This window comes from Phodopus roborovskii, unplaced genomic scaffold, assembly GCF_943737965.1.
Source record: "Phodopus roborovskii unplaced genomic scaffold, PHOROB, whole genome shotgun sequence".
Lineage (NCBI taxonomy): Eukaryota > Metazoa > Chordata > Mammalia > Rodentia > Cricetidae > Phodopus > Phodopus roborovskii.
In genome coordinates, this window is record NW_026126412.1 from 1,655,478 (window position 1) to 1,680,468 (window position 24,991).

Genomic DNA, 24,991 nt, shown 5'->3' on the forward strand with positions numbered 1-24,991 from the left:
ACTTCATTATTTTTAACTGACACAAAAAGAGTAGAAAACCTGTACATATTAATGGAGTAAAGGACAATGTTAAAATATATTTACATACTAGGTATTGTTTAAATGAGGCTAAATCTGTCTCTGCAAACATATATCAATTATTTATGGCAAATAATTTCAAGATATTTTTCTCCTATCATTTAAAAACATTTACTTCATTTAAAAAAAATAAATGGGTCTTTAAAAATCCACAGCACTGGCACTGTGTAATAAGAACACATATTGCTGAAAACAATGGACAGTAGGCCTGTTTGCTATTGCCATAATTAAAGTTTTATATCATATGTTAACTTCTGATAACTGCACAGTGGCATAGGACTGTCACCGTCATATTGTGCTACATGTCTTAAGCCATCAGCAGTGGTTTATTCTGAATTATTTTTGAAATTATTTTTGAAAGTTTTTGAAATAAAATTATTCTGTTTCCCTTTAACATGCTACATTCCTCATCTCCATTCCTTTCTTCATGCTACTTGGAACCAGTGCTGCTGTTTATTTTTACTAATTATTATACATCAAAGGCCCAAATGTTTAATGGGTTAATAATACCTAAAACATTTAAAATTACTTATGCTTTCATATCTCTACAAATTAACTTCTCAAATACATCTAGAATAGTTTTATTGAGTTGCAGAAGGTACCTTAGGGATCTTTTAATAACAAAATAATTTATTAACTATACAGGGGATTAGCCATTGTTCTTTTAGAACAATGAACCAATCTTAGAGTCTTATTTCTGTGCCTTTATTTTCTATTCATTTTTTATTTTGTGTTTTTTATGTAAATTTAGAATCTCCTATTAATAATATTAACTGATTTGTTTTTATCGAGACATTAGCATACATGATATCTATCATTGATATTTCTTATCTGAAAACAGCCATATCTACAAATATATATAGGCATTCCTTTTGAATGTTTGTCAACTACTTTTTATTTGTTGCTTATGACTTACAACATTTAACAGAAGTCAAAGTTTTACAATTTTAGAAAATGTCTCTCATTTTAGATTAAATATTTTATTCTTGGCAGTAAACAGATACCATTAAGTGATGCCACCCTTTCAAGGTTTATATTTAAAGAATGAATGGGTGTTAAATTTCAAATACATAGTTTTGGGGTTTTTAAAAAATATTTTTCCTTTTTTTTATTTAAATTTGAAACAAGGTTGTTCTACATGTCAATCCCAGTTCACTCACCCTCCCATCCCCTATCACCCCTATGAAACCCCAGCTCATCTCCTTTCTGCTCCCCAGGTGGGTGGGGCCTTCCATGGGGAGTCTTCAAAGTCTGTCATATCACTTGGGCCTGGGCTTAGGTCCTCCTCCATGTGTCTAGGCTGAGAGAGTATTCCTTTATGTGGGATAGGGTCACAAAGTCCATTTGTATATTAGGGATAAATACTGATCTATTACTAGAGGCCCCAAAGACTGCCCAGTCCTCCTAACTAACACCCACATTTGAGGGGTCTGAGTGAGTCCTATGTTGTTTTCCCAGCTGTCAGACTGGGGTTCATGAGCTCCCCCCTTGTTTAGTTCAGCTGTTTCTGTGGGTTTCTCCAGCCTGGACTTGACCCCTTTGCTCATCACTCCTCCCCCTCTGTAACTGAATTCCAGGAGTTTGGCTAGTATTTAGCTGTGGTGTCTGTTTCTGTTTCCATCAGGTACTGGATAAAGGCTCTAGGATGGCATAGTAGTTAGTTATCATTCTCATTATCATAGAAGGACATTTAAGGTAGCCTCTCCACTATTGCTTAGAGTGTTAGTTGGGTTCTTCTTGTAGATCTCTGGGTATTTCCCTATTGCCAGATTTCTCCTTAAATCTATAATGGCTCCCTTTATTATATGTCTTTTCTTGTTCTCCTTAATTCTTTCCCCATCTCAATCTTCCTGCTCCCTCATACCCACCCACCTCTCCCCTCCTCTTAGCTCCCTCTCTCTTCCCCCTGATGGGAGATGTCATTCTGTATATGTTTCTCATACTGGTTAATAATAAAGCACTGTTGGCCAATAGGAAAGAAAGATAGGAGGGACTAGGAGACAAGGAGGAAATAGGAAGTAGGAAGGAGGAGTCAAGATGGAGAGTCTGGAGAGAGCAGTATGCGGCAGCCGGCTCCCGGTAAGAAGAACACGTGGACATACATAGATTAACACAAATGGGTTAATAACTAAGGCAGAGCTAGCCGATAAGAAACTAGTACCTGGCCAATAGCATAATATCTAATACAGAGTCTCTGTGCATTATTTGGGGCTGGCGGCGTGGCGGCAGGACAAGACCAGGCGACGGCAGGCGGAAAAACCGTACTCGTTACATCCCCCCAAGCTCCCAATTTGTTTGTCCCTTTTGTTTTCTCCAGGGGACCATGTATGTCTCTCTTAGGGTCTTTCTTGTTTCCTAGTTTTTCTGGTGATGTGGACTGTAGGCTCATAATCCTTTGCTCTATGTCTATAAACTATATATGAGTGAGTATATACTGTGTTTGTCTTTTTTGTGACTGGGTTACCTCACTCAAGATGGTTTTTTCTAGTTCTATCCACTTGCCTATAAATTTCAGGATTGCATTGTGTTTTTCTGCTGAATAGTACTCCATTGTGTGAATGTACCACATTTTTTCCATCCATTCTTCAGTTGAGGGGCATCTAGGTTGCTTCCAGGTTCTGCTATTACAAATAATGCTGCTATGAACATAGTTGAGCACATATCTTTGTTGCATGGATGTGAATCACTTGGGTATGTGCCTAAGAGTAGAATTGCCATGTCCTGTGGTAGACTGATTCCCATTTTCCTGCGGATACTGATCTCCAAAAGGGCTAGGAGTTTGCACTCCCACCAGCAGTGGAGGAGTGTTTCCTTTTCTCCACATCCTTACCAGCATAAGCTGTCATAGTTGAACAGATGTCCTTGATGTTTGAATGTGCATCTTTTGGGTATATGCCTAAGTGTGGAATTACCGGATCTTGAGGTAGACTAATTTCCATTTTCCTGAGGAACCGCCATACTGATTTCCAAAGTGGCTGTACGAGTTTGCACTCCCACCAGCAGTGGAGGAGTGTTCCCCTTTCTCCACATCCTCTCCAGCAGAATCTGTCATTGGTGCTTTTGATTTTAGCCATTCTGACAGGAATAAGATGGTATCTCAGAGTTGCTTTGATTTTCATTTCCCTGATGGCTAAGGGTGTTGAGTACTTTCTTGTCTTTCAGCCATTTTAGACTTCTCCATTGAGAATTCTCTATTTAGTTCTGTACCCCACTTTTTGAGTATTTGGTGTTTTGGTAACTAGCTTCTTGAGTCTTTGTATATTTTGGAAATTGTTCCTCTGTCAGATGTGGGGTTGGTGAAGATCTTTTCCCATTCTATGGGCAGTCATTTTGTCTTGTTGACTGTGTCCTTTGCCTTACAGAAGCTTCTCAGGTTCAGGAGGTCCCATTTATTGTTGATCTCAGTATCTGTGTTACTGGAGTTATGTTCAGGAAGCAGTCTCCTGTGCCAATTTGTTCAAGGGTACCTCCCAATTTAACTTCTAAAAGGTTCAGTGTGGCTGGGTTTATGTTGAAGTCTTTGATCCATTTGGTCTTGAGTTTTGTGCAAGGGGATAGATATGGATCTGCAGTCTTCTACACGCCACCATCCAGTTATGCCAGCACCATTTGTTGAAGATGCTTTCTTTTTTCCATTGTATTAATTTAACTTCTTTGTTAAAAATCATGTATTCATAGGTGTGTGGGTTAATATCAGGGTTTTTGATTCCATTGCCCTATCTGTCTATTTTTATCCCAATAAGAAGCTGTTTTCAGGCCTATAGCACTATAATAGAGTTTTAAGTCTAGGATTGTGATGCCCTCGGAAATTCTTTTATTGTACAGGGTTGTTTTGGCTATCCTGGGTCTTTTGTTTTTCCATATAAAGTTGGGGATTGTTCTTTCAAGGTCTGTGAAGAATTGTCCTTGTATTTTGAAGGGGATTTCATTGAATCTGTAGATTGCTTTTGGCAAGATTGCCATTTTTACTATGTTTACCCTACCTATCCAAGAGCATGGGAGATCTTTCCATTTTCTGGTATCTTCTTTAATTTCTTTCTTTAAAGACTAAAAATTCTTATTATATAGGTATTTCACTTGTTTCATGTTACCCCAAGGTATTTTATGTTGTTTGTGGCTAGGAGATGTTTCTCTGATTTTTTTTCTCAGCCCCTTTATTGGCTACTGATTTTTTTTTTTTTTTTTTTTTTTTTTTTTGAGGTAATCTTGTGTCCTGCCACTTTGTTGAAGGTGTTTATCAGTTGAAGGAGTTCCTTGGTAGAGTTTTTCATATAGTGTTCTTTTTTAAGATTTACTTACTTAATTTGTATAAGTGCTTTATCTACATATATAAATATACATACACACATGCACGCACACACATATATATATATGCATATATATATATATGCATGCATGTGTGTATGTATATTTCTGGTGTCTGTGAAGGTAAGAAGTAGGCATTAGATATCATGGAGCTATAATTACAGGCAGTTGTAAGCAGCCAAGTAGGTGCTGAGAATCAAACTTGGGACCTCTGTAAGAGCAATAGCTAAGAGAGCTTAACCACTGAGAAAGCTTTCCAGCCCTGTTTCAGTTTTTGATACAGGATCTTACTATGTACACAAGGCTGACCAGGAACTCACAGAGACCCACCTGCCTCTTTCTGGGATTAGAGACATGCACCATCACATCTGCCATTAAATATATCTCTTACATAGCCATAACTATTTGATTATTTCTAGTGGTTATAGTACTATGATATAGTGACAATTTCCTTGCCAATGAAAATTCATGATTTTGGTAAATAATGACTTCAATACTTGTTATTGTGTCAACACTTTTCTATCTGTCAAATAAAGTGACCTTACTGACATTGTCAGTTTTTGTTTTTGTTTTGTTTTATTTTTTCTGAGACACGGTTTCTGGTTTCCTTGTGTAGCTTTGGAGCCTGTCCTGGCTCTTGCTCTGTAGACCAGGCTGACCTGGAACTCACAGAGATCCTCCTGTCTCTGTCTCCAGAATGCTGGGATTAATGGCGGATGCTACCACCACCCAGCTATTTGATGAGATTTTTAAAGTGAGATCAAGTATCTGTAAGGAGCAACTTTCAGAGCATCCTCCTTTTAGTGACTTTTTGTGTCACAGAGGGAGTACCTAGACATTGACATTTAGAAGAATAAGCCTTCAGCTGCTTAATGGAAGGAGTTGTGAGCAGTTCTCATGTCTTCTTTAGTTTTGCCTTTGTTTAGGCTATATGAATCATACTATTTTTGTCTAGAATTTCTTTAAAATTTTTGTGTAGTTTACCCCCAAATCAGTTTAACCCTTGAACTGACTCTTACATTTTTTCTCATTTTTACATTAAATATGAGTTTACTGTGTTCTCTTTTTCCTCTATTATACCCACCAGTACTTTCTAAGATTCAACATTTGTAATGATTGGCTTTGAAATATAAAAACAGAATTCATCTCTGACACATATGCACACTTGCCAGTATTTTACAAAGCACTTGTGTTTCAAAAGGAACAGCTTCTGGTCAGTTAGCCAGCATATGTCACCAGCATATTCAGTGCTAAGTTGCACACAGGCTTCAACTCCCTACTCTCCATACTATGGCTATTAGGAAATTAAAATTCAACGGATGTGAAATTCATCAAATTCACATTGTTTTAGTTTTAAAGATAAATGGCAGGAAATACATAAATACTGCTTTGGCTACTTTTAAATTTAATTTTATGTTGTTTTATTTTCAATAGTACATTCTGAATTTCTTGATTTTAGTATTACTTGGAGGACATTTTTAAAATTGTACTTACCCCATAATTTCTGTTTATTTTACTATTACCAACAAGGATGGTATATACAGTAGTTACTTGCTTTGGGATAACCACTCTGCATGCTGTTTTGGCAGGCAGGAAATCCAAGCACAGATACAGGGAGAAGAAAGGCAGAATCGGGGGGACACCAGCCAGCTGCTCAAGAACCAAGATGCCAGCAGACCACTAATGCCACAGCCACTTGGCAATACATAAATGAACAGATATGGGCTAATTTAAACATAGAGCTAGTTAGTAAAAAACTGAATTATTAGGCCAAGCAGTTTGCAATTACTATTAAGCCTCTGAGTGACTATTCAAAAGTGGCTGTGGGACTGAGTGGGACAGAAAAGTCTTGGTTTATATTCATTCCATTCTTTTGAATTTTATGAGCCAATATATGAAACTTTCTTTGCCACTGGAGTTCTCAACAGTGCCCTACATGATTTTCTAGTCTGTTATCTCTATTTCATTAACTATATTTTTCATACTGGCAATTTTTCCTTTGATTGTTAATTTTCTAAAAGAACATTTTAAAAAGTAAATTGCCTTATCTCAAATCTGCTTAGATATATCTCAGAGAGGGGGGTGACATAGCTCAGTATTGCAGTTCCAAAAAACCCTGCCTCAAAAAACTAGAAAGAAAGAAAAGAAGAGAGAAAAGAAGAAAGAAAGAGAGGAGAGAGGGAGGGAGGGTGGCAGGTAGGGAAGAAGGAATTGAGGGAGAAAGAGAGTGAGGGAGGGAGGACAGATGGAAGGAAGGCAGGAAGGACAAGAAGAGAAAAATAGTTAACTAGGTGCGTCATACTTACAAGAGAAGGTATGTTTGCAGGACCAGAAAAGTCCTGAGATAATGCATCAAGAAGGAAGTCATCACTCAATGGCTGCAAGAAGCAGAAAACGTATCAATAAAAACAATGCTGATATATCTCCTTTTCGGTATCCACCAGCTCACTAAAAAGGAAAGCTACTCCTTTCCCAGATTACCAATCAGAGGCCACAGAAGACAGAGTTAGAGAAAGTACATTGCTTACAGGAAGTTGTTCCTTGAGCTCTTTTGGCAGAAGTGGTTTTCCATCCTTATCCTATTCAGAGTGAAAACAAAACATTCATTATTTTACATATTATTCCAAGTATAGAACCTACACACTATACAAGGAATTAACAGGCTAAACCTACTGTATATTTTAACACAGATTATTGATTAAAGAAACGTCATCACAGCAGAGAACTGTAACTCAGTTCAGATACACAGTTAATGTATATGCATCACACCTTCCTTGTTGGAGGAGTCTAGTAGCACATTCAGTGTGTCTCGTGACCCAGAAGAACAGAGATGAACACAAAAGAAAAAGATATGAACTATTAAAGCAGTGTGTTTCAGGGGTGCATCAGCAAGCCTCTCATTTACAAGGGAACAATGGGAACGTAATAAAAGTCAGCTGAAGCCCCAACTCTCAGGGAGCTTGTTTTCTGGGTGAAGCACTCTCAAATTTAGGGCTCAGATTATGTTAAACTTCAAATACGGCTTCAAGTGGTACTTCTGAGTAACAGAGCAAAACCAATAATAACAACAAATAACAAAAACAATATCTAATAAAAGATCTATAGATTAATGATAAATTCGGTTTACTTACATGTATAAAAATAAATGGAACAAGAGAACATACAAAGATTTCTCCTAGGAAAGTGACTAAAATGTTTTTGCTTTTCTGTATTTCAAATGTGCTGTGGAATTGTTTAGAACTATCTACTGCTTTCTTACAGATAACACAACCCTCGTGTCCTTTGAGTTCATTTGCAGCTTTGGCCCTTTTTAAAAGGAAGAATCTACTATGTTCTAGACCATGTCCTAGCTGAAAAAGCAGTAAACATCCCGAGTGAGGCATGGGACCCCGAGGGCTCCTTTGCTCTATATAAAAATTGAAGTCTACCTTCTAGTGCCTCGTCAATCAGTGGCAGGACGGGTAAATTCGAGGTATGACTACAGAGAGCAGACCCTTGCTATAGCTACCTAATGCGAGCATAGGTAACAAGTGAAATTGTATTTAAACAAAAGGTCAAGTCAGCACCCTGGAAAGGTGACAAAGCACTGGCAACTGACAATGTATGAGGTCAGTTCAAAGGACAAAACTAACACAAAATAAAGGGCCAGAACAACCAACCCCTCAAGTAGCACTACTAAGATTCATTGAGGGCAGGGAGAAAGCAGATGGCTTCCCACTGAGTTAACTGTGGATGGCCTGCTTCTATGGAATTAGGGTCAGAGACAGATAGCTTTGTGGCCTTGAAAATGTCCTGAAGAATTTTTACAACAATGTACATACAAGCTGCAAATAAAAGGCAGTGTCCAGGATTTTTTAAATTAAGAATTAAGAAGAATTCAGTGTAAGATCTTGAGTGCATGGGGATGGGTGAGGACTCTAAATTCAGCTTCTCAAAACTGCTCTTCAAGTACTTTTTAACTTCCCTGTCAGTGGCATGTTAGGAAAACGACTATTCCTTCAACGGCCTATGTGCTGCTCTGTTCAATATGCACACTGAAACTGATCATAACCTGTTCCACACATCCTGTCCTTTCACTATGAAGAGGGCGGGTCAACATCACTTTACTCAATGTCTAAAAAGTTCTCATGTTTTCAGCTTATATTTAAGAACGGAAAAGTTTTCTGCATAGGAAGTAATTGTACACGTTGGTTTTTGTTTGTTTGTTTAACCTGCAAAAGGTTTTCCTATATTTGTGGTATTATAACAAACCACAGTCTGAAGGGAAAAATATTTGGTAACCTAGATGCTAATTTTTATTCATATTAAAGGAAGGAAAAGCTACTGAAGAATATATTTTAGTTTAAGTACCTATTGCTGACACCACTACAACTTTGGACACCGGACTTGGAGGAATTGACTGGAAGCCTCCTCCCTGAGGAATAGCTCTCACTGTATTAGAAGGTGTTATGCAAGCTGCCAAGAGAGAAAGGCAGTCAACAGTCCCACCCACCTGTGATGGGTATGAACCACAATGACTAGTATGACAAGATATCCCTAAAGCTACAGTAATGACACATACCTTGGTGCTGCCCATCAGCTTTCTGATTGGACTTAAGCCCTGCCCAATAGGAAATAATTTGTGTCTGGTATTGTGAACATAGCCAAAGATTCATGGCTGTCGAGGCCACAGAACTTGAGGAGAATGTACTACTGCAACTCCCTAAACCAGTATTATTAACTGCACGCTCTGGTTATTTTTGGTATTTTATTTTAATTACAACATCTCTCCCTTCCCTTTTCTCCCTCTAAACTTCCCCATATACCACTCTTCACTCTCCTTCCAATTTGTGGCCTTTTCCCCCCCCCATCAATTATCATTGTGTGCATATATCTATTTGTATATTCATGTCTATTCCCAAATATAAACTGTTGAGTCCATGTAATGTTACTTGGATGTGTCTTAAGTGGAGCTCTCATCCCTCGTCAGAGAAGCTTCTTGTTGCAGCCGATGAAGACTATTACAGAAAGCTACAACTGACCAGAATGCGGACAGCAACTGACAGTGAGGCCTCGGCCTCCAGCAGATACAACTACGGCACGCCCCCGCAACTAAGCTTAAGGGAAGATCGTAGATGAACAGGCAGAAAGAGTGCAAGAGCCGGAAGGCCAGGGTGTCTGCTGCAGGGCTGCATCTTCTGTGTATGACAGGGAAACTGCATTTGTGAAATCTCAACAATTTGATTGCCTAAACAAGACTTAAACAATGATGATATGAGTTGACTTGATGATGTGGAAGAGGAAAATCCCATGGGATCCCATCTCTAGATGAAGAGCTGAGCGGGAGAGACAATATTCCCCAGGAATGAGCTCTATGACTGCTCATCCAAACCAAGTGCTAAGTCCTAAAAAGCAACACTAAATGGACTCATTAGCTTGTATTTACACGTTAACTTATGTGTGTACATGTGTGTGTATGTGACAATAATAAAGGAAAAGAGGCTATGACTTTGAAGGAGAAGGGAAGGTGTAGAGGCATGAGAGGAGCTGGAGGGAGAAAGAGGGGAAATAATATAAACTCAGTATACACACATATGAAATTAAAATGAACAAATTTTAAAAGAGTATGTTTCAGCTCCTTACCTGGCATTTTAACATGGTGTTAGTACTAATACAATTTAGGGTCAGAACATAAAGAAATAAGATCTTTTAATTCCAGATCTGTTCTCAGTCCCCTCTTTATGTATATAAAATTCAGTTAGGAAACAAAATCAGAAAATACTCAGCCTGCTTACCTTGACCTCTTCTAGTCTATAATCAGGAGGAATTGTTTCTTCTTTTTCACCGAGTTTTTCGCGGTCTTCTTCTTTAGATTTCTCCTAAGTAAGAGTGGTATCAATTTTTAGAGTTAGTGTCTCCTTCTATACAATGCATTCTTCAGAGATTAAATTTGAAGTAATCTATTGTTAGCTTCAAACAAGCATTGATAACATATCCTTAAACTTTAACACTGTTTGCAGTTTAGCAGGCTCAAGTACTACCTCTCAGCCTGCTGGGCCAAGGGCACGCTGGGAGAAGTATTAGGCACACACTACTTTTCTTAGGTGCCCTTAGCAAAGGATGAATCCTGGTTGACAAAAGTGGGATTCATAGAACTTAGACACAGGCATGCTACCTATCTACCATAGTGGATCGACATTAGCATTTCCTAAGGTTTAGCTTATTAAACAGGATATATGCAATGTCAAAGAAAGTCAGCTTTAGAGACATATTTTTAAAAACAAAGTGTTAACTTATTGGGGGGTAGAGATGGATGGTTAATAGGTCATTTGCAGAAGCATCTAAGCTTTTATTACCTTGACTTTATCCTTAACAGGCTTTTCATCTTCTGGATTTGCTTCCCTTTCCCCCAGACTTCCAGCCAAGGTTTCTACAGCATCGTCTGGTACCATGCCCTTTTGCAAGGACACAGAAAGTTAAACCTAAGTTGTTACTCACCCTTACCAACCCAGAAAGGCACATACTTATTTCAGGTCTATGTTATCTTAAATAACTTGAACCATCAATCTGATTAGCATGAAGGTTTTGAAATGTTAAGAATGTTCAAAATGAAAGCAAGTTTCTTATATTAAGAACTATGTATGCGATTTGCATATTGACACTGAAATCCTTACAAAATCCAGCTGGAATTCTGGCCCATGAAAAAAAGAAGATAAAGATCACAGAAGCTGACAGAAGGGGGAGAAGGCAGGATCTCTGCCACCAAGCTTGGCCAGGCCCAGTGTAGGGACATACGTTTGTTCTCTGTGTTTCCACTAGTCACATGGCTAACAGTTGGCTCAGGATCCTGCTGCCTGTGACTAACCATACTCAGTGCACAATGGGAACAATCTACCTGAGTCTTGTTATTCAGAATGAAATGTGCTCACTCATGATGCTACAAGCCAGATTTGGCTGTGCCAACATTCAAGCAAAAGAACAAGAAGCACAGATGAGGGGAAATGAAGAAACCACGTAGGAACCAAAAGACTGGACAGGTTCTGGCTTGCCAAACTGTGAGTCATAAATGTTCCTTAGTGGTTTTACAAAATTAGTTGAATGCTTCCTGGCCAGAACACTTTTCATAGATAGAAGACAACACACCACACTTAACCTGAACAAATACCATTCATTAAAGTACCCTTTTTCTTTTTATTGTATAGGATCTAAGTGAACATATCCCAAGTACACCATGTACTTTAAAGCATTTCTGACTCACTGTTTTCCCTGGAAATGTTATTCTCACCTCTCAGTATGACCCTGCCCTCTGCATGGAAGCCTTTGTAAATTCCTACAAGAGAAGCCTCCTTCGTCCATGTTCCATCTGCCTGTTTTCCATATGGGAAAGTTCAGACTGTGTCATAACTTGAGGTCTGGAACATACTTTGCAGAAGACTAAAAGGTATGCAAGAGCTGAACTCTACTTCTCATTCTCCTCACTGTTAAGGACAGTGTCCGTATAAACATCGGACGAGGAGACTAGCGGGAGATATAAGTCAGTTAGGGAATGCGTGGGAATCATGAATCAAGCCCCAGCACCATCCTTGGTGCCACAAACAATACCAAGAAGATACTACAGGAGATCTAGAACATATGTGTCCTGGAAGAGGAAAACTAGTCTTTCAGAATTCAGGTTCTGTTAGTGTGAAGTCTCTGAATCATCAGAGTATAGAAACGAAACCCATAGAAATCAAAATTAAAAAAGGACTTACTTAAATATCACACTTCATTCAAAAATTAGAAGAAAAGCAGAAGACAAGAAACAATGAAGGCAGAGGGATGCTTCTATCTTTCCTCCAATGGGGAGGGGGCGGGATCATGGTCGTAATTTGGGTGCAAAACCAGGAAGAAATGTGGCACTGGACTTCCTATCGGACTTCAGCACACAGGGATTATTGGAGATGGCTGTGAAACTACAAGGAATTTAAGAGGATGAAAGCAAAGCAGCAGGCAGCATCTGAATTGAAAGTGAAATGCAAATGAGGTTTCCCACACAGCCCTGAAGCCTGAAGAACAAGGAACAGCAACTCTGCCTTAGCTCTGGCTTCCTTTTCTTAGCATAATATCATGGCAGCACACAGTAGAAAGTCGGAGGGGCGGTGAGGTGGAGAACGGAGCTTGCTCTAGACCCTTTCAATGCTAAGGACATCACTTACCAATGATGCTGCTTTGGGTGGTGCTGACTGTATACTGCACATGGAGGCCCGAGGCACAGCCTCAGCCACAGGAGCTGGGGGTGTGTCCTCAGATTTCTGAGAAAAGAAGCAGGTACACTGAATAACTTTAGGGCTACCTGACTAATAAAAACTCAACAACAGTGGCTCAATTAGACACTACGAGGTATAAGGTGTGAGTATGATTCTTTTGAATGCTTATTGAGTGACATGCATGCCAAGGCCTGTTAAAAACTTCTCAATTACTGTAATTGCAACTTGCTGACTCAGTTTCACATATGTAAAAGGAGATCATTGATAATACACATGGCATCTCAAAGGTTGATCTAAGAACATATTGCAAGTTATAAATCTGTGCGTGAACATAAGGAATGATATCGAACAGGAGTCTCAGAGTAGTCCCTGGAGATCTTGTGAGAAATCTATATTCTTAGGCTTTCACCACAAGGCAGTGAGGAATTCTAGGCTCAGGATGCCAGTAATTTTCAAATGCTTTTAATCCAGACATTTTAGCAAAGCTTTCCTATGTGCAAAGCACCCTGGAGAAGGAGCAGTACCAAAGCATGCTCTCATCAGAAACAGTACTATTTACACTGATAGATGTTAGGGTTGCTCGAACCATTTCAAACAATTGCTTTAACAGGGACACACACACACACACACACACACAAAACCCACAAACAAACCAATAAAATCAACTAAGAACCTGTGTCATGAGAATTACTTTTAGAAACAGTGTGGTAAGCAAGGGAGGGAAAGCGCCAATAACACAAGGCCACTTTTACAGAGCCTTTGCATTGAGGAGTGCAGTAATGCAGCAGCCTGCAGGCAAGGAAGCCATGGCTGCCATATACATGTGGCATGTACAGAATCCATTCATAGGGAGCGGGAAGTTCAGGGTTGGCACAGAGGAATGCTGTGACATAATTCAGAAAGGGTGACTCTGGTGGACATAAGGGTGGGAAGGGCGAGAGGTGTGGCAATTTTATTTAGCCAGCTCAGCAACAGCTATCAAAAGGAAAGGTAGGATGTAAACTTCCGTGAAGGAATAACTACAGGGTTGGACCGTCCACAGAAAACATCTAGAAAAAAGGCAAGATGAAAAGACCACGAACAAAAGGTGGCATATAGGCCTTCAGGGCCTTCAAAGTCAGCTCGTCCATATAATAATAATTTGGGCTTCACATATTTTCAGATTAAAAATGAACATTAAAACCCCTTTAAGACATTATCAGAATATACTTCGATTTTCTCAGCTGGTGTAGATGGTTTGTCTTGATATGCCGATCGGCCGAAATCTTCTGAGAGTTGTCCAACCAGCTCTGCTTCACTCAGGCACTGTAACAAGAAATGCTGAGTTATGTATGAAAATGCGCTCCTCTGTAAAAGCATAGGAGAGTATCTTTTCTTCTTGGTTAATGTGGTTTAGCCATATTGTATTATGTAAAAACAAAAGCTAGCTTGATAAGGCATATCATATCGATGTGAGGACAAAAATGGCACACAAGTGTAATACTTAGCATCTTAGCACTGGGAAAGTGCTAAAGGTTTATTTACTCACCTGATAGGTCAGCTCTAGGAACTACACGTAAGTCCATGGAGAGGTGTAGACTTTCAGTCTGGCTAATCTTACTTTGTGATGATTTTATTTACAAGTACATTTCAATAAAGTTTTAATTATTAAAAAAATAGAGTAAATCACTTTTCAAAGTAACAAAAGGATTTGCTGTAGAGCTTTATTCAAATGCTATTTCTATTTCCTATTTTCTGCAGTGAAGATATGCAGTTTAAAAGTGACTGTTCATTTCCTAGTCCTTAATGGTTTCCTTCAGAATAAAGCAGAGAAAACACGATTCATGTACTCATTTCCTGTAACCAAGGAAAGGGAAGGGAGGGAAAGTAGGAGAGGACCGAATGTGGGTTCTGGCAGGAAAGTGCGATAGCCCCATTTCTTCCAGCGGAGTCAGTCCATGTGGGGATGCTATAAAAATATCTTACGGTAAAAAGGAAAAAGCAGCAGAAAGAGGCAGCGGTGTGAGCGCTGTTTCCTAGAAAGGACACGGCTGCTGCACTCATGAACTCTCAGGGCTCAAGTTGAGTACAGTTGCTGCACAAGATTGAGCTTAGGGGCACCCCATCACGGATGGGGGAGGGGGTCAGGAAGCCTCCCAGCTCTTTGAGGAGCCAGGGGCCCTCAATGGCTGCTCTTCCAGGCATTTGAACATAAGAGCTGTTTTTTCATCAATGGAGTATCTACCGAGAAATTGTGTATGCTCCACTAAATAACCTCACATTCAGGCCCCAGTGCAAGCAACACTAACTCTACTCAGTGGCTCATTAAAAATGGAACGGAGAAGAAAAGACGTGAAAAGCACTTGGAGAAATGTTAAGCACACCACTGTGTGCTTAATTAAAGATGCTGACTAGTGCCATCACGACAGGAAACTGATATGTATTTTTAAGGCAATATAAACCTGTTAGACTATTCCATATAGTTACTAAATCAAATGCTAAGATAATATAATATAAAAGCTCTTCTGGCATTAATTCTTAATGATTTATGAATGCTGCTTAGAAACTAATAGTCTGCTAATAATTCATGAGAGAAACCAACATTAAAACATATGCAAAAGAGCCTTGTGTTACCATCAGAATTTGCCTCAGTATTAGGCTTCATGTGAAATGTGGTCTTTTAAAATGATCCTAATTTACACTTTTTAGATTACACTTTATATTTCTAACCTTAGGCTTTTCCTCAGGCTTTGGCAGTAGTGGTTTTCCATCTTTATCCTGAAAATAAAATTAGAAATTAGAAAATAAAATAGAAAAATTTGCTGTCATGTCCTATTATATTTGTTTTAGGCAAATCCAAGATGTAGGAGGTGAGCTTATTTTTTCTTCTCCTTGAGTGAATTAGCTTTAGATTGAATTTCTATAAGTACCAAAGCAGGAATGGGATCAAAAGACCACACATTCCAAAGGATACTGTGATTTGTTTTTCATTACAAGTCACTAAAATATTGATTGTTTGGTAAGGTAAAAAGATAAAACAACAACAACAAAAAGGCTTTTACAAGAATAGTCCAACTGTGTTAATGGAATTTTTATTTTTGAGTATTTATTGTGTGCATGGGTGTGTGCAGAGTTAGTTCTTTCCCTAGCACATGAGACCCAGGGTTCAAATGTAGGTAGTCAGTATTGGTGACAAGCATCTCTACCCACTGAGTAATCTGGCTACCCTTTCCTTGATGGACGATGAAGAGAAAACATTTTAATTCTTTGGAGCTGGGTATGTAGACACATGCTTGTGGTCCCGCAGTTGGGAGCTGGAGGGGGTCAGGAGAATAATGACAGTCCCTGCAGCAGAGTGAGTTTGAAGCTAGTCAGGTGCACCTCGAGAACATGTCTTAAAACATAAATGCTTCAACCCTCCAATTTAGGATGGGATAAATGTCATTTTTTTTTGTTGTTGTTGTTATTTAAACACTGCTTAGTTTTTGAACTTGAGACTTTACAGTTTAGGAAATGTTTTCTCAAATAATCAAATAGGTTAGAGTTTTAATGACTACTTTAGAGACTGTGGAAGGTTTGCTCCTGTGGCTGCAGAGAGGCTAGAGAAAGGGGTCCAGCATGACCACAGTTAATATCTGAAGAGGAACGGCTGTGCTCCTAGTGTCGAGGAGAGATGTATCATTAGCACGGCAGCCAATAAGCTGCCGATATCCAGGCAGCTTACCACAGCTGGCTTTAACCTGTAGTCAGAGGGAACTGTGTCTTCGTCCTCACCACACTTCTCCTGACTTTCTTCTTTTGCTTTTGCCTGACGAAAATGGAGAGAGGGGGGAAAACAGCAGCAGTTAGATAATGTAATATAACCCGATGCCACCTACATTTCATATACTACAGAATAGCCCAAATCGGGTTGAAGTGCTTGGATGGGATTGCTCTGTAAACCACAAAGTGGAAGTCTGTGGAAAGCAGTTGTGAGCAGGCACTGGGACAGACACCCTGCTTGGTCCAAGACTTAGGAAGCCGCGGCACCCTTGGAAGTGTTGCCTCTCTGGCTAATAATCCTTCCTTACCTCATTGACTTTGAAGGTTCACTAAAGTAAATAAAGTAAGCAGAGTGCAGAAGTTAGCTGCAATTATTTAATAGCTCCCATATAACTTGCCCAACAGGGCAGTTGTCTAAATAGAGAGAAAAGTACACATCCAACTCTCTCATCCACTTCAGCAATCGAAGAGGCAGACAGCCACAGATGTGGCTTCTTCATGGAGAGCTGGCTTTACCAATTTATAAAGGATTTCTTTCAATAGCAGGATTTACTCCACAAGATCACCAAACCAGAAGCAAATAAATGCACTAGACATGACCAGCTCTGTAGCAGACTACTAATTCTCCTCCATAGCACCTGTAATGGAATCTGTGGGGGGAGGGGGAGTCCCATAAAATCTTATGTATAAGGTTTTCTAACTATCTTAGGACAAGGGCTTAGAATTCAGAACCTAAGGTAGGCAGCACAGCTCGCTCAAGCAAATTGAGTCAACCCACTGTTTCTACCTCTGCGTCAACCTCTCACTGGACTGGCTACTTTTTTGATTTATTGTTAAAAAGTATCAAACAATTTTAGTGAGCCAGGCACTGTTCTTCATTCTTGGACTAGAGTTGTATGTTATTTAGAAAGGAGAGGTTTTGTTTCTTTTTAAATTTCAGGTTTTACTCTATTGCTGTCTCTGGGGTCCTGATATGTAGCAATACTTCCCAACTTAGGGATGTGTGCCATGTCTAGTCCCAAAGGAGATGCTGTAAATATCAAGGGCCATGTCTACAGGAAGACTGTCTCCATACTTCCAGACTATGGGCAAATACACACACAGCTAGAGCCTTTTTTTGTTGCCTCTTTAATCTTTATATTTTTAAAATGGCAACGCTATCCAAGACACCAAAAAGATCAAGAGGAAGTCTACCATATTGCAAACCTGCTGGACTAGGTCCATATACTTAAAAATGGGGGTGGCTTAAAAGGTATCATTATAGGAGAAATAAATATTTATTTATGGGATGGTGTGTTATAAGACTGGAAGTGGGACTGGGTCTGTTCTCTGGAGACTTCCATAGTTTGTGTAGGTGCTGCCTAATGTGGGAGGTGCTGGGATGGCCATGGACTGCTATAACAAAACAAAACCAAACAGAACAAACAGAAGATAGTTACAGTTTAGGACTAGGCGAAAGTTAGCATGACAAAAGTGGAAGGTTCTTCAGTGTGTTTACTGATACTGCTTTCTAGAACAGTGAACACACTTCTATACATACTCCAGAGATTAACGCCATTACCCATACTGCTATATGAGTTCCTTTCATGTCCCTTTTCCCACCTATGCATCTGGGTTAGTGACTGGGTTAGTTAGACTGTCCCGGGACTTCTTCCCATATATATTGTCCTATTACTCTATTTATAAAAAGCCCAAGGCAAAAGTGAAATCCATAGCCCCCAGGCGATAGAACCACAGTATAGGACCTCCTGGCTCCACCCAGGGCTCCACCCTCCTTAGACACAGCGCAGCTCTGAGCAAGGTGCACCTCACAATGTTTGCACCCATGTTCCCGTTCTTCTGAGCACATCACATGGTCCTGAAGGACAGGGATTGTCTCTCCGGCTCCCTTGCGGTCAGCATCACGAAGCCTCTCATGCCACCCCGCAGCCGGTGAGCCCTCCCAGAAAGTGGAAGACAGAAACTGGCCCATAGTAGACCTGGGCCAATGCAGACTCAGGCAGAGTCCCTGGGAGTCGGGAAGACTGCCCTTCCCTGACAACTCAGAACAGGAAGTGACAGCAGAGTCAGGGGCATTGTGACAATGCTGCTTGCCAACTCCTTTTCTCTGATCTGATTGGGGGGGGGGGGGGTAGTGCCTCTAAAGCCTTTGGCTGTCTCCCTCCAGGGTTCCTGCCTCGTCAGACACAGGTAGCTTACTTCTGTCCTTTTCCTTTTCCCCAGAGAATTGAAAAAGTACATGAAAACCATAACTTAACATCATACCTCTACACCGGCTACAGGCTTGGATGGGCTCACTAAGGGCACGGAGGCTATGGGACAAACACGCTGTGTGTGTGAGCTCCAATAAACAAGTAGTTGAGAGACTGATGCTCAATTTGTTTTAACAGTTTTGTCAACCTTCTCCCCCACAGCTGTACAAAAGAAGGTCGAAGATACTCTCCTGCCATCTCCCTCCATAAGCACTCTTGTGAAAATACAAATTCAAATACCCAGCACAAGCAAACTTCACAGGTCCTCATCACACTACTACTGTTGTCTTGCTTAATTAGGGGCATCTTTAGCTTTGGCAACGCAGATTAGTATTTCTTTTTCTCCCTGCCCTCCCCCCCCCCCCACTTCTCTTTCTTTCTTGACAGGGTTTCACCATATAGTGCAGGCTGTTGTAAAACATGTTCACAATCCTCCTGCCTCATCCTCCTTAGTTCTGGCGTCTCAGATGTACGTATGCCAATATATTGGACCATAAGGTTTTGCATTCCTGAAGTGCTGGCTTCCAACCCAGGTCCTTGCACAGACCAAGCCAGTAACTGACCACTGAGCCACACCCTTACTTTTCAAGTATTAATACAGTACAGGTTTTACATGGACACTTAAACATCTGCCGTGGTTGCTCTCTCCCCAGCAATAAATACCTAAATTTACCAGACAACATGAAATCGCTTTATATGTGAATGACAGGTCAGTACCTCTTTGACTTGTTCAGCTTGGCTAAGGTGGACCTCAGGGTCTGGCTGCCGGGTGCCCAGTGAATCTGACAGAGCCTGAAGGGCCTGATCACTCATGTCACCCTGTTAAAAGAGAAAGGGTATGTGCATAAAAATGAATCAAAACAAAAACCTCCTCAGAGCGCAGAGCTTAGATAATATAAACAATTTGCTTATTTGTGAAATATACATATTAAATACATTAGGCGAATTGTGGATTGGGAAATTACTATTTGAAAATTAAAAGAGGAAGAAAGAAAGACTTACCGATGACTGAAAACTTGGTGTGAGACACCAGATCTGTCCCTATAGCAAAAGCTATAGGGCACACGTCAAGTCTTATTTTGCAAGTAAGACATACAATTATAATAAATGATATTACAAAAGACCCTTCTCAAAATAAAAGCTGAAAGCAAGTGAACTTGTAAGACCCGGTTTCTCTTTTTCCGAAACTGTATTTGTAAAATGTCTTCTGAAAGCCTGGCCCTTCAGCACAACAGCTAAGCTCATGTGAGAGAGAGCTGAGATGGCTTCTGAAGACAGAGCTCCACTGTCAGGGTGTGGCGCTCCCCACAATGCTCTCACACAGAGATAAAAAATAAACTATTGGCTCCAGCAGGGCAGAGGCAGAGGCAGCCCTGGCAGAAATGGTCCTTAGCATTATCAGCACCGTTCACACAGGTCACATGTCCACATGCAGCCTAGAGCTTCATGATAGACGCTGAGGACAGAATTACGTTACAGCTTGGTGCTGAGGCAGCAGAAACAGCTGTGTTGACAGCACTATAATGACCCACAAAGCTCCCTTCAGGAACGCAAGTCTAAGATTTCATGTTTCTAGAGCAGTATTTGTGTCACAATATGAGATGGTCTTGTTGGTAACAGAAAAATCATTCATAAATAAGCAAAACCAGGTAGTAACTGTTGTCATATGGGCCCTGGCTATTTAAGGAGGTAAGTACCTCTTCCACCTTCCTTTTCTTCTCCTGGGGAGGAACAGCACTTCTGGTCACTCCAGCAGACTGAGCTTTGAAAACGTCCCCTGTAGATTTCTGAAAAAGAAAATACAAAAGATATTTACAGGTGACGGAAGTCCAATTATGATAAACAGAAATAAAATGTTATTTTTACATCCAAGATATTTTCTAGCAAAGTCCTCCTTAATAGGACTAAAAACACTACCTCTTTCTCAGTTGGCTTTCCAGTCGGAGAACTACAGGTGAAGTCAGATGACAAGGCATCTATAGCATCATCAGGTCCCATGGGTTTCTAGAGTAAAGGGCACAGAGTTAACTCCTAAGAGCCAAACTAGAGATTAGGAGTCCAGGAAAGAAACATTCTTTGCATTCCTTAGATACCAAAGGGGAAATGTTAATAAAACAACTCAGAAGGAAGCCATGATAGGAAGGGAGGGGGTGTGCTTCCTCCTTTCCCTCCTTCAACAGAGTTACATGTGTTTACATGTGCTCATAAGTATAAATAATTATTAGCATTCACTATGTCCTTCCATCTTCTTGACCCCATCATCTCCACATCCATACATAGATATGGCCAAGAAATAGGAAACAGCCCCATGCCCACCTTCTTTCTAGAAACATAAAGAAATATTATCTGATCGAGAGATCATCACTTTCACATACAGAATCGATATGGTGTTTTCATTTTGTTTTTCTGGTCCTGGAGATTGAACACAGACCCTCCTCCACACTAGGCAAATACTCTGCCACTGGACTATATCTCCAGATATCATCTTACTTTTAATTTTGAGACAGGGTATGATTTACCCAGGCTGGCCATGAACTCAGCATCCTGAGTAACTGCGATTACAGGGTGGCACTACCGAGCCCAGTTGGTACTGGTAGTTCTATGCTCCCAAAGAAATATACACCACGTTGATACAGATCTTAGAAGACATGCACACAAACTCACAGCAGAGTCTGAAGGGGGTCCTGTGATCCCTTCCTTATTCTGAAACAAAAATAAAAGAAGTTGAGAAGTCAAAATTCATTCTTCTGACTGATAAAAATGCATTCTCAGTCTATGATGTGTGCCCTCCCACTCATATGTTGATTCTCTACATAAGGTATCCAGCGAAGCTAGGTCATCAGTGGGAACCCTTATCAAGTGACACCGAAGTCCTTATGAAAAGAGAAAACTGGGACTCAGAGAAACACAGAGGGAAGGTAAAGTGAAATGACTCGTGGAAAAGACGGCCATCTACAAGCTCAGCAAAGAGGCCTAGAAGAGAGCTCCCTTTCAAAGACCTCAGAAGGAGCCAACTGTTCCCAGACCCTAACTGTCACTAGAAACAACAGACGATACATTTCTTTTGGTTGGCTATCTAATTTGTGGTACATTTTCAGGGATGTTCCAAAAGGTTAAGACACAGAGGGTACTTTTTAGTAAGAACAACTGTATATGCCCCATTCAATTTTCTAAATGTTGATATGAAATTGTCTTCCAAGAAAGAAATGACGACATAAAAGTGGAAGATAACTTACAGCCAGAAGTTTCCTGTACTCTGGAGGGATTGTCCCTTCTTTTATACCCAGTGCCTCAATGTAGGTAGAATCCATTGGATCCTGGAATTAAATCACACAAAAGACATTATGCAATTAATATGCTGAGAATGATATGTGAAACTAGAGTACTATTCCAGTACTAATTGTCTGTAACTATTGATACGAAAATAAATCATTAACAAGCTTAAACTGAACATAATCCCAAAGTTCTAATGGTATGTTAATACTCATTTAATTAGCTTTATAGATTGCACCCTGTACTTTAAGTCCATCCTTTCTATCATTTTCTATTGAACTGTCCTTTTCTCTGTTTTTTTATTCTTTATAAATGATAGAAGTAAACACTTTGTTACTTTTTTCATCTTACCTATGATTTATTTCTAATACTATGATACATGTAATTTTTCATTTTTAGAAAATAAAGTGGAGCATATTTTAACAATATTATTATACATCATGATTCTGTATGTTTTCAAATGCTATATACATAGTATCATCCTGTTACTCTGGCTTATTTTATTTAAAATTGTGGCTTTGTATTGTATCCATGGTGATGCATGAGGAAGCCATTTTCCTTCTAGGAAGTACGGAGCAGCTTCTGATATTCTGTCAACCACATCACTTCCAAATGTTCTGCCAGTTGCCCTTCTCTGTACACACTGACAAGGTCCCCAACTCTCTCAGTAGGGGATCTGTGACTTAGCTGAATTGCCAGATTTTGAAACTTTTGGCCATCTGGTCACAAAAAGGGAACCACCTCATTCTTTATGTCATTTTCCTAATTCCCTAGTAGACCTTCATGTTATTTGTTCATTGTCCAAACAACTTTCTCTTAGTTCTTTCTCTATTGAGTTGTCTTTTTCTGTTTTTTCTATTTATTATAAACTGTAGAAACAAATATCTAATGGTGTCTTTTGAAAATGTTTTCATCTAATCTACAACATTTGTAATATAAGGAAACAAAATTACATTACTTTTTGGAAATTAAGAATAGAATAGAGCAACTCAGCATCATAAAGACATAAAATTCAAGTTAAGTTCAAGTTCACTGCATGAAATGTAAACGACCGAGAACAAGATTTTCTGATGTAGCCGGTTGTTTCAGTGAAAGTTTTGGCACCATTGGGTATTCCCTGAATGAATGCAGTTGTGTAGCTGTCACAAGGCAGACTGTTTCCACCCTCACCACTAAGTGCCGATTTCAATTATTAATCCTGATACCATCCTGCTTCTACATAATCAACAGAACATGAGATGCTTTCCTATCCATTGAGGACGAATTCTTACTGTCTTCCAATCACATACCAAAACTACTGGTCCAGTGTATTGTGGATCTTCTTTGTTAGTTTCTTCAGGTTCCCCTAGAGTGTCTACCAAGTCATCTAAAGCAGCATCCATGCCTGACTGGAAACGAAAGAGAAAGATATGTCAATGTTACCTGGTGTATATATTGTCCTTTATTTTTAACCACAAAAATGTACCAAAATACAGTAACTTTTATAAGTTCAGAAATAGTTAAAATTCAGTCCATTTTTATTATGAGATACAGAGTCCAGATTCTGAATTGGAAAGATTAAAAAGTCACATTCAGGTAAGCATCACCATGTTTTAAAAGTACCAAGTTATTAGCTACAACAACAAATATATTAGTTCATGAAGGCTGCCAAGCCAAGGCACTGACAATTACAACATAAAGAGAAACACTGGGATTAGCCACTTGGTACTTTTTGCCTTTCACTCTGCCACTCCCAAGTTACATAGTACAAAATCCATAAACAATACCTCTTCAAAAAAGAAGCTATTTTTTAAAAATAAACTCTCCTGTATTTGTTCATTTCTTTATGAGTATTGTTGTTGCTCACTTGCTTGCCCAAAGATAGCTCTAAAGAGAACTCATGTGAGATCAATGGTAAAGATACATTAACAGACAGTTCAGCCTGCCAATATGAACTCGGCCACCTTTGTAGTTATGGATGACTCAGTGTGAACAGGCACCTGAAATGGAAAGATCCTCACTACACACCTCAAATCTAAAAGTGTCACTGAATATGGCCTCATTCCCATGATGGCTTCTGGACTCCTCATTACTAATATATGTAAGAGAAACTAGGGCCCATTAGCTTTAGACTATTTTTTCCTTTTTGAATTATTGTTGTGATTTCTTGGAAGAGAGGCAATATATTTCAAAGGAGTACCTCATATTCTTTACTAATAAAGAGGTAATACAGAATATTTAGACAAACCTCAAGATGTCCCCACTCTAAAACCAAGGGACAGGAGAAGTCATTTGCCAAGTCTCAATCAGCTATGCACGTTGCTAAAGAATGCATGCTTCTGGGATAGAAACTGTTATTAAGCTCAGTGTACTAGATCTATATTCAAAGCAGAGGCTTATACCATGAAATGGTACAAAAATAGTACAAACAGTCATAATTTCTTTAAACTCCAAGCCATTAAAGTTTTCCTTTAAAACCACAAGAAATCAGGCCGAGAAAAGCACCAGAGGACAAATGTCTGACAATAAACTGACTTGTGATCTCTATACCTTGCCAGATGGCTTGTTTAGTTTGGACTCCACTTGTGAAGCTGGCGTTAATGATTTCTTTTCTTTCTCCTAGTGGAAATTTAGAAGGACATTAAAAACTTTCATATACATTATTAATGAAACAACATTATGACACATTTAAGATAAATTATTCAATAACTGACTAGCCCCCTTTTCTTCCATCCCAGCTCTAAGTCACACTACACAATGACACAGCAGCACCACTGCAACAGCTCCCAAGCAACCTTCACCTCCTTGTCACTACCCACAGCATCCTCTCCAGCAGCCTTAACCTGTCTTTCTGGTCTTACTGCCGCCTCTGGACACTCTTATGTTTTCCTACACTGGAATGTGCTTGTGCCCAGAACTCATCTGAACATTTTCAATACCTTGAAGTGTTTGTAAGCCTGGAATCCTGGCTGTTCTTCCACGCTTACCTCAAAGGTCTCTACCCTCTCAAAGTCCTGTGGATTCTCCAAGTCAGGTGAAATCTGCCATTTCCTCACAAGATGTCTCTCTATAGGGGCCTCCCTTGCTCTGCCCTGAATTAAAGTTCCAAATTCTTCAACACTAGATGGGCTAGCCTGC

The 24,991-nt window shown here is 39.7% G+C and overlaps 1 protein-coding gene across 10 annotated transcripts in view; it reads right to left on the bottom strand.

Annotated features, from left to right (window-relative positions):
- Cast (calpastatin) overlaps window positions 1-24,991 on the bottom strand; it is a 97,567-nt gene that overhangs the window by 13,035 nt on the left and 59,541 nt on the right. For 9 of the 10 annotated variants that reach the window (XM_051182748.1, XM_051182744.1, XM_051182742.1 and 6 more), the window contains 15 exons: window positions 24,404-24,472; window positions 23,164-23,262; window positions 21,838-21,918; window positions 21,266-21,304; window positions 20,519-20,605; window positions 20,299-20,388; window positions 19,319-19,420; window positions 16,312-16,395; window positions 15,318-15,365; window positions 13,818-13,913; window positions 12,558-12,653; window positions 10,719-10,817; window positions 10,158-10,241; window positions 6,912-6,962; window positions 6,690-6,761 (listed from right to left, as the gene is read on the bottom strand). In XM_051182748.1, the coding sequence (XP_051038705.1) occupies window positions 6,690-6,761; window positions 6,912-6,962; window positions 10,158-10,241; window positions 10,719-10,817; window positions 12,558-12,653; window positions 13,818-13,913; window positions 15,318-15,365; window positions 16,312-16,395; window positions 19,319-19,420; window positions 20,299-20,388; window positions 20,519-20,605; window positions 21,266-21,304; window positions 21,838-21,918; window positions 23,164-23,262; window positions 24,404-24,472 (1,197 nt within the window). The remainder of the gene's footprint in view (window positions 1-6,689; window positions 6,762-6,911; window positions 6,963-10,157; window positions 10,242-10,718; window positions 10,818-12,557; window positions 12,654-13,817; window positions 13,914-15,317; window positions 15,366-16,311; window positions 16,396-19,318; window positions 19,421-20,298; window positions 20,389-20,518; window positions 20,606-21,265; window positions 21,305-21,837; window positions 21,919-23,163; window positions 23,263-24,403; window positions 24,473-24,991) is intronic. The other variant, XM_051182743.1, reaches the window with a different exon arrangement.